The sequence below is a fragment of the Myotis yumanensis genome, unplaced genomic scaffold, assembly GCF_028538775.1.
Source record: "Myotis yumanensis isolate MYYU_CA2020_CCGP unplaced genomic scaffold, mMyoYum1.0.hap1 SCAF_8, whole genome shotgun sequence".
NCBI classification, from domain to species: domain Eukaryota; kingdom Metazoa; phylum Chordata; class Mammalia; order Chiroptera; family Vespertilionidae; genus Myotis; species Myotis yumanensis.
The window spans coordinates 84,368,814-84,384,625 of NW_027223759.1; the positions used below are offsets into that span (position 1 = coordinate 84,368,814).

The following is a 15,812-nucleotide window of genomic DNA, read 5'->3' on the forward strand; positions in this document are numbered from 1 at the left end:
TGATACTTATTGGTGGTCATGAAATCAATTTGTGGCTCGCAGCCAGCCTTTTAAAAACATGAAATAGAGTAGAATGGGGAAGAAAGCATCAGAGGGCTTTGCGTGTTGCATTCTTTAAGTTGCGATGATTCAGTAGTTCCATGTACACGTGTCATGCCTGGTTGTGTACTGGGCAGTGATGTGTGATTCTGACTGTGAGCCACCATCAAAAACGTTGGCAGTCACAGAGCCCTCTCTTCGAGAACTACGCAGGCTCCTCCCTGACCTCTGAGTGCAGATGCCTGGGGGTGGCTTGGGTGGCTCTGGAAGTTGGTTTCTACTGGCTCCTGGGTGCCTCTTAGGTGTGCATGATGCAGTCCCTCTGAGGGAAGGGACACAGGTTTGGAGCCGGCAGACCTGAGTTTCAGTCTACGACCACCACTCTCTGGCCCGGTACCATTAGAGTGTTTTAGCCTCTCAGAGCATCTGTGTCCTCACTTATGTCTGTGTCCACCTCCTCTGGCCATTGGTAGTATTTGAGTTGAGGACAGGGAGAATGCTGAGTTGAAGACGTGTAAAAGTCACAAGGCCAGCGGTGGCTGCCTGATTGCTGAGGCAAACTGCCGTCTTCTGTAAAGTTAGCACGGGGAGCAAGCTGACCCCAATGCCTTCCCCTGCTACACACGACCCAGCAAGCCACTGGGTTATCAACTGGCTATGGAGATGCCATGGCTCTCGGTGGGCCCAGCTCACCCCTGGGTCCTGACTGATTTATTTAGCTAAAAGCTTTCAAAATAGTGCATTGGTTCCACAGAGGTGACTTGTTGCGTACATGTGTCCTTTTGTTCCCGAGGCCATCTTCAAAGTATTAAATGTGGACTTTTGTTTGTTTGAGTGGTGGTGGTGGAATTGTTTTAATTTGGTTTGGGCTGTGCTAACTGCTCCTAATTAAGCCAGTTAAACATCATTAGATCGCGGGAGAGGGCACAGGATGGCAGAGTAGGTGGATACTGCACTCACCTCCTCCCATGACCACATCAAAATTGCAACTAAATTACAGAGCAATCAACCTGGAGAACCATCTGAAGACTAGCTGAACAGAAGTCATATACCTAAGATATAAAGAAGCCATGTCAAGGAGGGGCAGACACAAAACGGGCTGGCCCCACACCCACGTGTGACAGTTGAGAATCTAAAGGGATGTCTCAGTAGCAGAGGCTCCCCCTGAGGAGTGAGGGGTGGCAGCCTCATGCTGGGCCCTCGAAGAGGCTGCAGAACCAACACACCCAGTGGCCTCAGACTACAACAGAGCACCACTCAACTGATCCACAAGTAGCACACCCAAAGGGAGGACTAAGCAGGTACCAGAACCTGCTGGGGCAAATTCCATTTCATGGGGTCAGCTCCACACAGTAGCTCATACACTGTGGTGGGGTCAGCCACACTCATAGACATGCTAGCAGCAATCAAGGCTGAACTACAACCAGAAGGCCCACATAACCCACACAAGGGACACTCCTGGAGAGCCTGGCTCAGAGGATCAGGACACTGTGCCACTGGGCCCCACAGGACAACTGCTATATACTGCCACCATGCCAATACTGAAGCAGATCTACTGAATACATAGAAAAGACACAGAGAGGCAGCCAAAATGAGGAGGAGACAAAGAAACATGGCCCAAATGAAAGATGAAGATAAAACTCCAGAAAAAATAACTAAACAAAATGGAGGCAAGCAATCTACCAGATACAGAATTCAAATCACAGGTTATAAGGATGCTGAAGGAACTTAGTGAGAACTTCAACTAGGAGATAGAAAGCATAAAAAAGGACATAGAACCCATAAAAAAAATCTGTCAAAAATGAAGGGTATAATAACTGAAATGAAGAATACACTAGAAGGAATTAACAGCAAATTAGGTGAAGCAGAGGATAGAATCAGCAATTTGGAAGACAAAGTAACAGAAAACACCCAAACAAAACAGCAAAAAGAAAAGGAATTTTAAAAATGAGGATTGCCCTAACCTGTTTGGCTCAGTGGCTAGAGTGTCAGCCTGCAGGCTGAAGGATCGAAGGTTCGATTCCAGTCAAGGTCATGTACCTTGGTTGCAGGCACATCCCCAGTAGGGGGTGTGCAGGAGGCAGCTGATCGATGTTTCTCTCTCATCAATGTTTCTAACTCTCTATCCCTCTCCCTTCCTCTCTGTAAAAAATCAATTAAATATATTTTTTTAAAAAAATGAGAATACTTTAAGGGACTTCTGAGACAACATAAAGCCTAACAACATCTGCATCATAGGGGTACCAGAAGAGAAGAAAGAGAGCAAGGGATTGAGAACCTATTAGAAGAAATAATAAATGAATATTACCCTAATCTGGTGAAAGAATTAGACACACAAGTCCAGGAAGCACAGAGAGCCCCAAGTAAGATGAACCCAAGAGGCCCACACTAAGACACATCATAATTAAAATGCTAAAGGTTAAAGACAAAGCGAGAATCTTAAAAGCAGCAAGAGAGCCACACCAGCCAGGAGGTGAAGGGATTTAGAAGTACAAATTAGTAGTTACAGAAAGGTCACAGGGATGTAAAGTACAGCAGAAGGAATGTGGTCAATAATATTCTAATGTATGTCTGGTGTCAGATGGGCACTGGCTTTATCTGGGTGATCGCTTAGTGGGTTGTATGATGTCTAATCACTGGCTTGTAGATCTGAAGCTAATATCGTATGGCAACTGTAATTGAAAAATACACAATTATTTAAAGTCAAAAAATAAATTTAAAAGTCCTCTGGTAGCCATCGAAGGTACGAATAACAGTTACTTTATTGAATCCTTATGAATCAGTCAGTCCTTATATACCTTCAGGGTAGAGGTATTATTCCTGTTTTTCTGCTGGGGAAACTGAGGCTCGGAGAGTTTAGGTGGTGGTAAGATGACGTGGAGAGCAAGTGATAAGGCTGGGATTTGAACCCTGAGCCTTGACTGCTAAGGCCACACTCCTTCCTTCCCCTCTGCCGGGCAAGCAGGGGGCCATTGGTGGACTCACTGTGCCCGCCAGCCCCTGGCCCTCACTCCAGCCTTCTCTCTTCCGCAGTCCACTCTGGGCTTTGTGGCCCTGGTGCTGAGCACCCTGCACACGCTCACCTACGGCTGGACCCGCGCCTTCGAGGAAAGCCGCTACAAGTTCTACCTGCCTCCCACCTTCACGCTCACGCTGCTGGTGCCCTGCGTCGTCATCCTGGCCAAAGCCCTGCTCCTCCTGCCCTGCTTAAGCCGCAGGCTCTCCAAGATCCGGAGGGGCTGGGAGAAGGACAGCGCCGTCAAGTTCACGCTGCCTGTGGACCACGCCCTGGGCCAGAAGACGAGCCACTTGTGAGCACTTGCAGCTGGCTCCGGACACCAGCCCCGGCAGGACTGCTTTCTTGCTATGGCGTAACTGTGCACAAACCGATGGTTTGAAGCTCAAATTCCTGGGACGCAAATGTATTTAGTAATATTCGGAATGACACACATGTGTGTGTGATACATAGGGTCATATATATGTCACATATATAACAGGATTTACAATTATACTCACTAGCTAAAACGTTCAGGCCCTGAGAGTTCAACCTGCAGATCTAAAAGCGAGGCCAGGTTAGGAGAGCAGCAGCTCGAGCTGGCATTGGCAGAGTTGCACACACTTTCAGCCCAGGAAAGGCCGTGCGGGGCTGGTCCCTGGTGGACTCGGCCCATTTGTGCCTCGCACCCCCCTTTGCTGCTTTCCCAAGGCATTTGCAGAGCTGGGCTCTAAGGTGGCAGGGCAGACAGGGTCGGGGTGGGGGATCCTGGTGTCTGTGCCCTGAGAACCAGTTGAGACCCTTCCTTTGCCTGGTGGGGAAGGGGAAGGAGGGAGCTTGGGCTGAATGGCTCCCCCTACTCCGCCCTGAGCTGGAGATTTCCCCTCACAGCCAGGAGTCACCATCACTACAGATGGACCCTCCTGTGGGTGTGGGAAGGCAACTCCCTCCTGGAGGCCTAATGAGCGCGTCTTGAGAACAAGTGGAATTTCTTTCCTCCTTGAAGCTGGTGATGACCGGTCCTGGAACCGCTGTGCCTTCTCCCTTTAGATCCTTAGCTTGAGTGTCTACAGGAAGCCTGGGGCAGGCCCCGCCACGTCCACGTCTGTACGTGGGGAGCAGACCCAAGGCTTGCTCAGTGCGGCAGCCTCTCTCAGGACCACCCCCCCCCCCCCCCACACACACACACCCTACGCCAGGGTCTGCAGGGCTGTGTGTCTTCATGGAATTGGTCCTGTGGGAAACACAAGGTCTCTTCCAATGCCCTCTGCTGCCCCTAGCACAGAGCCTGCCTCTGAGTGAGCACCCAGAAAGTGCCTAGTTCCTCTTAAAGGAGGGGCACATTTCAAAACAGCTGGGACATTTTTTCCACCAAAGCTACAAACTTGAAATTTGCTGCCACAAAGCATAAGAGGCTGGACCACAGCCAGGGCCACAGGACATGTGCCCTTGAGTCATATGCCATCCCTGCTTGATTCACCCTGAAACTGTGTTTACTTCCCCTGTGAACACACAGCTGAGGCCCGCCCCGCCAGCTCCTGGCAGAGCCAAGGTGTCTGTCATTTCCACACAAAGCGCTCGGACACAGAGGGCGGGAGCTCCTGACCCTGACAGAGACCTCCAGAGGCACTGCGCTCCCCTCTCAGTGGGGAGTGGGGTCACGCCCACATTTCTTAGGTCTCCTGGGCAAGGGGGACTGCAGGCAGAGGATGCCCTGGATGCCCTGCCTCCCTGGGGGGGGGGGGGGGGGGCGGGCGGGGCGCTCCGTCAGCTCATGTCTGTCAGCTCATGTCTGCAGCTCATCAGGGTCTGTTAGTGAAAAGGGGAAAAAAGCCAAGTGCAAGACATCTCATTAGGCCAGTGACTTGGGGGGGGGGGGGGGGGGGGACAGAGCCGGCAAAGCTGTCACTTCCTGCAGATGCTGCCACCTGCTCTCTTTGCCTCCTAGCTGGGCCCTGGTGGAGCAGCCTCAGTGGCCCCCAGAGGTCTCTGCGAGTAGGCGGGCGGGGGAAGCCGCGGTTTCCGCACTTGCTGGGCAACATGAGGGCCCATGCTTCCGGCTGACAGTAGCAGGGAGAACATGGGCCGCTGCAACCCACCAGGCTCGCCAGCCCCAGTGGATATTGGCTGCCTTCCTTCTCCGAGCCTCCCTGGGCCCGGGGACTGGTCCTTACACAGCCAAGTCCAGTGCGCACCCTCCCTTCCCGCCACCTCCCACTGCAGGCGCTCAGGAGGGAAAGGATGCCCAGGCGGGTGGCGGGAGGAGCGGGTGGGAGGACCTCCCCACCCACCAACTGGATAAGCAGCCCATAAAAGGCTGGTGGCTGTGGTCCTGGGCTTGGCCCTGACCTTGTGTCTGCTGCTCTTCCCTACCTCACCCAGCAGCTGGCAACAGCATCCCCAAGAGAGCGGGCCGCTCTCAGAGCCTGGGACAGTCTGTATGCCTCTGGGAGCACAAGTGCCTGAACCAGCGTGCTCTGGGAATCCTAACTGCCCCGTCAGAGGTTATGTTTAAAATGTATGCATTGAAAGAGTCATTTTTACCTGTGGAGCTTGTCTAAGAAGCAGCGAAAATAAATATCTACCCTTTGAATTTCAGGCTTTTATTTCTGTCCTGTCGCTCACTCATTCGTTCCTTCATCGAGTTAGGCAACGTGCAAGGTGAGCACAGAATGATCCAGGCTACAGCTCACCTCTGAGGAAGACCTGTGGCAACAGGCCAGTGAGGAAACCTGAGGATCCAGGTGACAAAGTGCAGGGTGAGTGAGAGGAGCACCAGCCCCAGAAGCTGGGCAGGCTCCCCGGAGGGAGCTGTGTGCGTGCACGGTGGTCCGAGGCTGCAGCCTGGGACGTGGGCTCGGGCAGCAGTGCTTCTAGAACTGGACTGTGCGTGAGAGTCGCTTAGGGGTCTTGCTCACACACGTTCTGGTCCGTTGGTAGGGGCGGAGGCCTGAGACTCTGTACTTTTTCTTTTTTAATTGAATTTCCTGGGGTGACACCGATTAACAAAATTGTACAGGTTACACGTGCGCAATTCCACAGCACGTCACCTGTACACTCACTGTGTGTCCACCACCCAAGCCACGTTTCCTTCCATCACCATTTACACCCCCGCCACATACCCTCCTCCAACTCCCCCTACCCACCACCCCACACTGTTATCTGTGTCCATGAGTTTTTGTTTGTTTGTTTTAAATATATTTTATTGATTTTTTTCCAGAGAGGAAAGGAGAGGGATAGAGAGTTAGAAACATCCATGAGAGAGAAAAATCGATCAGCTGCCTCCTGCACACCCCCCACTGGAGATGTGCCCGCAACCAAGGTACATGCCCTTGACCAGAATCGAACCTGGGACCCCTCAGTCCGCAGGCTGACGCTCTATCCCAGCCGTGGGCAAACTACGGCTGGCGGGCCAGATCCGGCCCGTTTGAAATGAATAAAACTAAAAAAAAAAAAGACCGTACCCTTTTATGTAATGATGTTTACTTTGAATTTATATTAGTTCACACAAACACTCCATCCATGCTTTTGTTCCGGCCCTCCGGTCCAGTTTAAGAACCCATTGTGGCCCTCGAGTCAAAAAGTTTGCCCACCCCTGCTCTATCCACTGAGCCAAACCGGTTAGGGCTCTTTTTTTCCCCTTTTTCTCAATCCTCCCACCCCGCCATCCAGCCCCCACCAGCTGTCAGCCTGCGCTCTGCTGAGGGGTCTGTCTCTCCTTGGCTTGATGGCTCATTTTGTTCATTAGATTCCACACAGGAGTGAAATCATGTGGTGCCGGAGGCTGTGCATTTCTAATAAGCTCCCAGGTGACAGGATGGGCTTGATCTGCACACACTGTGTAACAGGGTTTAGATGGATTCCTTTGTCGGCTGTGCTGTACTCAACAGCCCACAAACCAGTGCACACAGTCCTCTCTGCCCAGGAGCCTTCCCAGGACCCTGGCGCCCTGGCCGGCCTGGTGAGCCCTGCCTCTGCACACTGCCCTAGGGCTGCAGCCTGCTCTCGTACAGGAGGGAGGAAGCCGGCAGAGGCAAGGCCATGGACGCTGATGCCCCAGGTGGCCCCACCCATGGGCCTGGGTCCACCAGGAGAACAGTCACTTCAGAGACCACCCATCATGCATCAGGCTGCTCCCTGAAGCAGCCAGAACTGACTTCCTGCGCAGGGAGGGAAAAGGGAACCCAAGTGCAGGAAGCAGACTAATGGCTAAAACTGTTTCTTGGGAACAATCATCAGAAAGGGGGCCTTGCTGTTCTGAGCCCATAACCGTTCTCTAAAGAAAGAACCGTGGCCGGAAAACAGCTCCACTGCAATGACTGTCACCAGGAAGAACCTTGCGCTCGGAGGTCCGTGTTCTCCTCAGTGTCTTCCCACACTCGCTTGGGAGAGTTAGTGTGAAAAGAAGTGACAAAATATTTTGATGAAAAATTCACTATTCAGGTAGCTGACATGAGAACTAAGGAGCAACCAAAATAACCCATATTAATTAAAGAGACAAATTATCATTCAGCTATTTGACAAGTTGAATCTCTTCCACAAGCATTGACGTGGCCCTTGGTCACACAGAAGTGCGCTTGCCCGGCCACTGCCCTGAACTCCACAGGAGGGAGCAGAAACGCAGTCCCACCCGCCCAGCACCAACTTGTCCTAACAAATATCTTGAAAATCCCTTTTCACTAACCTTCAATGAAATTCAGAAATAATGTAACCTACCTATACATATGATTTTTTTAATCACTTTAAGGTCTTCATTGAAATAAAAATTAGAAATTAATTTAGTCAAATATATACTAGAAATGAATAGTAATTATAAGTAATGTCCTTGCAATAAATGAGTTTGTTTTAAGAGAAATACAGTGATGCTCAATGAAATATCATTTACCCTCTTTATAACTGACATTTTAAAATAAGGCTTAAAGGGGTGTGTGTGGCCCTAACCGGTTTGGCTCAGTGGATAGAGCATCAGCCTGTGGACTGAAGGATCCCAGGTTCAATTCCAGTCAAGGGCATGTACCTTGGTTGTAGGTACATTCCCAGTAGGGGGTGTGCAGGAGGCAGCTGATCAATGTTTCTCTCTCATCGATGTTTCTAACTCTCTATTCCTCTCTGTAAAAAATCAATAAAATATATATTAAAAAATAATAACAAAATAAAGAGGTGTGTGTGTGTGTGTGTGTGTGTGCGTGCTTGAAACTTGGAGACTGGGGAGAAGTTAAGAAGAATGAAGACAAAGAAATGTCCACTGGATTTGGAAATATGGAAACTTTATGGTGAGAATTTCAGTGGGGTGTTGGGAGTAAAACCAGGATTGGTAGGCGATGAGTGAGAAGTGGGGAGATGGAGGGAGACTAGTTCTACCAGCTGCTGAGCTTTGCTGTGGAGTAGTGGATAGAGGTTGGTCACGGGAAAGCTGGAGGGGTAGGGAGTGGGTGGGTTATTTTTTCCATGGTCCGGGCATGAGCATTATTTCAGTTTCTGAAGAAGAATGAGATGAGCAGGCTGCTTGACAATGAGAGAGAATGAGCACAGGAAGCGTCAGCAAGGAGCAGACCCTCTTTTCAAATTACAAAAAAAGGCCGAGCACAATGAGGGGATGGTCAAGCTTTGGTGACGTGATTGCAGATGTCCTCTTCCCATCCTGTCTGCAGCCTTTCTAATAAAGAGCCAATGCCACCTCTGAGAGTGACAGGGAAGGGAGGCAGTTTGGCTCTGAGGAGTGAAAAGGGAGGAAAGGTTAAAACAAATTGTTGGGGAAAGTGAACAGGGCACTGACCAGAGAAACATGGTGGGGTTAGGCAACGACAAACAAACAAACACTTGGTTATCATTTTTTTTTTTTTTTTTTTTTGGTCTAAGGTGAAACGTGGTAATTGTGTTTCCTGGAAAGTATACAAAGTGGAGTTTTTATTCAGTTAAATTCGTTGGTCCCACCAATTTCTGTAATAATTCCAGGGAATTTGTTTGAGTTCAGTTTGATCTCTCATAGCTACTCAAAATGCTTTGGCTTCTTTTTTGTTTTCTGCCGGGAAATGAAGGAGCACAAATGGAACCTGTGGCACTCAACCAACTAAACAGCCCCACTGCCAACCCCCCGCCCCCCGTAACGTGGACTATCAGCCCCTTGCGTAAGTGCTGATTGCACTTCTTGGGCCAGAAACCTGGCATATTTGTACCAAACACAGAACCTACCCTTGAATATTTAATTTTACTCAACAGTTAAAACTTTTCCCCAACTAGAATTCACTAGAGCCTTCACTTCCTAAAGAGGCTTCCTGTACAAAGCAACTCGTTCATGGGCAAAGGACACAGTTTTTAATGCTGCACTCTCCAGAGGAAGGGAAATCACCAGGGCAGAAGACAAGTGGGACACACACACACACACACACACACACACACTAAAGAGACAAAACCTACTCTCCTTGGCTCCTGGCAGAAGCAAATTCAAGTCCTTTCTGGAGAAAAACAACATCAGATCAGATCAACCAAATAGGAGCTCAAATCTAAAATCAACAAACCGTAGCTGAGACATTGGCAGAAACATAACCCCCAGGACATCAAAGAATAGAATTATCCAATATAGAATGATGCACCAAATATAGAAAGAGTGAAATAGAGAGTCATAAAAACAAGCTACAAGACACCATGAAAGTGTTGTAGGCGGTGGGAACGGCACCAGGTGTTGCACCCGTGGGGTCAGACCGGATCTGGGTTCAGCAAATCAGTTCTCGAGTTCTGGCTAGGAGAGCATTCAGAACCAAGACCCAAACTATAAGAGAACATTTACTTAGAAAACCGCAGAGGTACAAGAAGTAATTCGTAGAAGAAATGAACTGAGGGAAGAAGTGGTAGAGGCAAAGGAGCTTGGAAGTGAGGACCTTAAAGGTAACCCAAAGTGCCGGCGGGTGGGGGGGAGGAAGGGGGGAGGGAAAGGTGCGGAGGGAGAGTGCACTGGGTCCTCAGTCCTAAGGATTTTAAGGACGGAGATTGTAGCGGAGGTTCCAGGGGACGATCTCAATAGAATAGTCAGCAGTTTTCCAGGTGTGTCCTTTCAGGGTTATGGTCGCCACTGACTGGCGGGCACCAGGGCAGGGGTCACTAGTCAGTGCAGCTGGTCCTGAGGTCGCCTGTGGCTGGTTTTTTGCTCTTCTGGGCCTGGAACTGAAATACAACTGAGGCATAGATGTTACATAAAGGGTGAAAAGGTCAGGGGGTCCAAACCACATGCCCAGGGATTTGCCAGGGGAGAAAAAGTCACCCTGGCGGCGAGGTCCCACCCTACAATTGATTGTCTCTTGCTAGGTACCTGGGGCTTTCCACCCAGGTGACCTTCTTTACCTGGTTCATCGTCCTTCTCTGCTCATGTCTTTCTATCTTGCCCACCACAAGTGCATAAATAAGTGGAACAACAAATCAAATCTCTCTCTCTCTCTCTCGAATTTTTTTAAAATATATTTTATTGGTTTTTTACAGATAGGAAGGGAGAGGGATAGAGAGCTAGAAACATCAATGAGAGAAAAACATCAATCAGCTGCCTCCTGCACACTCCCTACTGGAGATGTGCTCACAACCACGGTACATGCCCTTGACCAGAATCGAACCTGGGACCCTTGAGTCCGCAGGCCGACACTCTATCCACTGAGCAAAACCGGCTAGGGCTCTCAAGTGAATTTTAAAAAAAGAAAAATAGAATCTTCGGAAATGAAAAATTATTGGAAACTAACATAATTTGATGAATTTAATAGCAGATTGTAAAAAATTAGTAAATTCTAAAATGGAGCTGAAAAAAATTACCCAGAATGCAAAAAAAAAAGAGACAAATGAATAGACAATATATGACAGGTTTAAAAATCTAGAAGTTAAAATGAACGTGTCTAATTTACTAATAACGAGTTCCAGAGAGAAAGCAGGGGAGGCAAATTTTAAGTGAAAGGCTGAGGATTTCCCAACCATCATGAAGCACTGGGGTCCAAAACAGCAGGGAGTGCAGGCCGTGTCATCAAGAGGAAAGCAAACTTACAAAATAAAACCACACAAACTAAGGAGCTCTTACAAGTGGTGCGGGAGGAATTAATGGGCCGGATGTCCCATGAGGGGGAATGAGGTTCTTCCGACATCTTTAGAAAATGAATGGGATGTAGAAGAAGGTTTTGTTGGTGTGGAGTTACATTTCTGGGATTCCTAAGTCCCCTGTCCCTTCAGCCAGCCCTGGACGAGGTGTAGCTGGGAGGTCAGTGTCCAGAGCTTCCGTTTCATGTTGTGGCTGGGTGTGGCTCAGCATTCAGGCCAGATTAAAGTCTCTTAGTCCATGTGTGGGGTCCAACATGGCTGTGCACCATGTGGGCACAGGGAGAGCATCCCTCGTCCAGAGGGAGAAGAGAGGAGCCGGAATTTCCTCAGTTTGGAAGTTCATATATTACTTTTCTTGTGCTTCCAGTGGCCATGCCTATTCTGGCCACTGACTCACTCACAGGTGTGACTGATGGGCACGCAGGCGGGCACCTTCCCGCGTCACTCAGACCTGACTGGGCATGTGTCTAACTTGCCTTTGTCCGGTCCCTCCCCCGTCAATCAGTGGGGGACAGACTGGAAAGTGTTAAATGCAGCTTTTGGAAAAGCTGTATAAATGGCATCCCTGTATTATCTGGTCTCCCCTTTCAGTCCTTTTCTACTAAATGATAATTAGGTTATCATAATGGCATCAAAAGCAGCCAGAGGAAAATGACAGGTCATTTATAGTTGTGAAATTATAATGGACTTCTTAACAGTGTCAATGGAAGTCAGAAAATAGTGGCCTAATGCAGAAAATTCATTGTCAACATAATATTGTAAATCCAGCAAAACTGATTTCCAAGAAAGAAGGAAAGATAAGCATATTTCAGATTTGATAAGAATATTTCAGATATACACAAATTTAGAATTTCCCAATAGTTCTTACCCAAGGAGCTTCTAAAAAGTATACTTCAAATAGAAGAAAAGTGATCCTAGGTCCTCCAGGGTCAGAACAAATATCAACACAGACCTCAGGAACTATCCCTTCAAAGGAGCCACACTTTGATTGGATTAGTGTATGGATCAATTTATGTCCCAGGGCCATAAACTGGGTGTGGCCAGGGAAAGGAAGAAAGATAGCCCTGCCATACCACTGTTACCCCAAGGCGACTGGGTATGCCCAAACTGAGCCTCTCTGAGGAGCAATGGGAGGGAGGAAATAGACACTAAAATCATCCAGCCAGTCACTGAGAAGCAAAAATAGGGTGGGGGTTGGGGGAAAGGACCAATACCTACAGTTACTACAATATATCATCTAAAATGTCCAGTTTTCAACAAAAAATTATGAGGCATTTAAGAAACAGGAAAATATAACCCACACACCATGGAAACAACACAGGGAAATAGAAACTGCCTATGGAAATAACCAGATACCAAATTCCATACAAAAAAGACTTCAAAACCCCATTATAAATATGCTTAAAAATGAAGGGAAAATGAAGATATTCACAGGTAAACAAAAACTGTGATAATTAATCATTAGCATTCCTATCACAGAAGACACATAACGGAAGTTCTTCTGGCTCAACTAAAAGGACACTAGACAGTAACTCAAACCCACATGAAGAAATAACACCAGTAAAGGTAACTACAGAGGTAAATATGGAAACATATAACTGTATTTTTTTATTAGTAGCACCTTCTCCTATCTGATTTAAAAGATAACACATAAAACAATAATTATGTATCTGGTTGATGGGTGTAGAGTGTATAAAGATGTCATATCAGCAATAGCAGAACAAAGGAGGAAGAATGGAATGGAGTATAAAAAAGCAAAGCTTTTGTATATTACTGAAATTAAGTTAGTATTAGCACAAACTAAATTGTTATAAATTAATATGTTAATTATAATTCCCAGGGCAACCACTAAGAAAATAATTTAAAGTATATAGCAAAAGTAATTACAAGGGAATTGAAATAGTACACTAGCAAATACAGGGTGGGGCAAAAATAGGTTTACAGTTGTGAGTACATGAAACACAGGAATTTATTCTTGTGTTATTATTTATTAGTTATTGTATTATTTTCCATACAAACAACTGTATGTCTACTTTTGCCCTACTCTATATTTATTTAACACAAATGAAAGAAGCAATGGAGAAAATGAAGAGCAAAAAAGACAAATTGAAAATAAATATCAGAATGGTAGACATAAATCCTACCTTATTAGTAATTACATTAAATGTAAAAAGATTTAACACTCCAATTAAAAGGCAGAGATTGCCAGAATGGATTTTTTAAAAAAATGATCCAACTATCTATTAGCTGCAAGAGACACACTTGAGATTCAAAGTCACAAATAGTTTTAAGGTGAAAGGATGAAAAAGACATGCTTTGCAAATAGTAGCCGAAAGAGACTGGAATGGCTATATAATAAAAGGCAAACAGACTTTAAGACAAAATTTGTTGCTGGAGATAAAGAACATTATATAACAATAAAAGAGTCAGCCAATCAAGAATACATAACAGTTACAAACACATATGCACCTAACAAGACTCCCAAAATGCATGAAGTAAAAACTGTCAGAATTGAAGGAGTAAATAGACAATTCAATAAGAATAGATGGAGACTTCAATAGCCCATTTCAGTGATGGATAGAAAAATTTGACAAAAGATCAGTAAGGAAATAGAAGATTTGAACACTATATACCAACTAGACTTAACTCATATCTATAAAACACACTATCCAACCACAGCAAAATACACATTCTTCTCACGTGCGCATGATACTTTCTCCAGGATAGGCCATGTATTAGGCTATAAAACAAGTCCCAATAAATTTTAAAATAGTGAAACCATAGAAAGTGTGCTCTCCAACCATAGTAGAATAAAATTACAAATCAATAACAAATAAATTTTTGGAATCCATAAATATGTGGAAAGTAAACAACATACCAATGAGTCAAAGAAATAAGAGAAATTTTAAATATTTTGAGATGAGAGAAAACAAAAACACACCATATTAAAAACTTATAGGATAAAAGCAGTGGAAAATTAGAGCTGCCAGTGCCTAAATTAACACAGAAGAAATATCTCAAATCAATAACCTTAACAAAATAGCAAAGCAAGAGCAAACCAAACCCAGAAAAAGCAAAAGGAAGGGAATAGTAAGGAGCAAGGTGGAAATACATGAAATAGAGAACAGAAAAACAATAAAGAAAACCAACAAGATGAAAGCTGGTTCTTTGAAAAACAAATTGAGGCCACCGAGACCAAGAAGGTTGGGAGACTCGCTGCCTTCCTCAAGAATTCCTGGGCCAAGGAGCTGGTGCTGGTCGCATCCTTCACCATCGGGGGCCTCGCTATAATTCTACCCCCCTTCAGCCCCTACACCAAGTACACCACCATGATCAACCAGGTGACACCCTGCAACTGCCTAGCGCCCATCCAAGATGATGGAAACATGCCTGGATCCCAGGGCCCAAGCTTGGAGTGGCTGAAGAAACTGTGAACACCTCCACTTCCCCTGGGGCCCCCAATGAAAATGTGAAAACCGAAAAGAAAACAGAAAAATTGACACACCTAGACTGACCAAGGAAAAACAAGAGAGAAACAGTCAATTACTAAAATCAGATTGATAGCAGGGACATACTACCAACCTTACGGAAATAAAAGAATTTAAAGGGAATACTGTCAGCAATTGTACAGAAGTCACAAAGTACTGACACTGAGTTAAAAAGAGAGAGAGAGAGAGAGGGAATCTGAACAAATCTATAAAAAGTAAAAAACAAAAAAATCTAAACAGACCTATAACAAGTAAAAAGATTGAATTAGTGATAATTATAATAAAAAAAACCCCTCTACAAAGAAAAGAAAAGCCTCAGATTGATTTCAGAGAGAGGAAGTGAGACAGAGCTAGAGATAGAAACATCAGTGATGAGAGAGAATCATTGATTGGCTGCCTCCTGCATGCCCCACACTGGAGTTTGAGCCCACAACCCAGGCATGTGCCCTGACCAGGAACCGAACTGTGACCTCCTGGTTCTTAGGTCAATGCCCAACCACTGAGCCACTTTAGTCTTCACTGGTGATTTCTACCCAATGTATAAAGAAAATTTAACAACAATCCTTCACAGATTCTTACAAAATATAGAAAATATGGAAACACTTCTTGTTATGAGTTGAATTATGTTCCCCTCACATTCATATGTTGAAGTTCTAAACCCCAGTATCTCAGAATGTGGCCTGATTTGGAGACAGGGTCTTTACAGAGTTACTGTGAGCTCATTAGGGTGGGCCTTAATGCAATATGTCCTCATAAAAAGGAAAAACCTGGTGTGGCTCAGTGGTTGGGCATTGACCTAAGAACCAGGAGGTCACAGTTCGGTTCCTGGTCAGGGCACATGCCTGGGTTGTGGGCTCAAACTCCAGTGTGGGGCATGCAGGAGGCAGCCAATCAATGATTCTCTCTCATCACTGATGTTTCTATCTCTAGCTCTGTCTCACTTCCTCTCTCTGAAATCAATAAAAATATACTTTAAAAAGGGGGAGGCAGAATCTGGACATATAAATATACACAGAAAGAACACGATGTGAAGAGACATGAGAAGATGGTCATCTACAGGTCAAAAAGAGAAACCTGGAATAGATCCTTCTCTCACAGCCCTCAGAAGGAGCCAACCCTGCTGTCCCCTGGATTTTGGACATCTAGCTTCCAGAAATATGAGACAATAAATGTCTATTATCTAAGCCACCTAGTGTGTTATGGCAGCCCTATCAAACTAA

The 15,812-nt window shown here is 46.1% G+C and overlaps 1 protein-coding gene and 1 pseudogene across 4 annotated transcripts in view; both read left to right on the forward strand.

Annotated features, from left to right (window-relative positions):
- STEAP3 (STEAP3 metalloreductase) overlaps window positions 1-4,781 on the forward strand; it is a 42,105-nt gene extending 37,324 nt beyond the window's left edge. For 3 of the 4 annotated variants that reach the window (XM_070423125.1, XM_070423124.1, XM_070423123.1), the window contains exon 5: window positions 3,073-4,781. In XM_070423125.1, the coding sequence (XP_070279226.1) occupies window positions 3,073-3,354 (282 nt within the window). In that variant the 3' untranslated portion in view covers window positions 3,355-4,781. The remainder of the gene's footprint in view (window positions 1-3,072) is intronic. The other variant, XR_011472441.1, reaches the window with a different exon arrangement.
- On the forward strand, window positions 3,406-14,918 carry LOC139015434 (NADH dehydrogenase [ubiquinone] 1 alpha subcomplex subunit 3 pseudogene; annotated as a pseudogene).
- The last annotated feature ends 894 nt before the right edge of the window (window positions 14,919-15,812 follow it).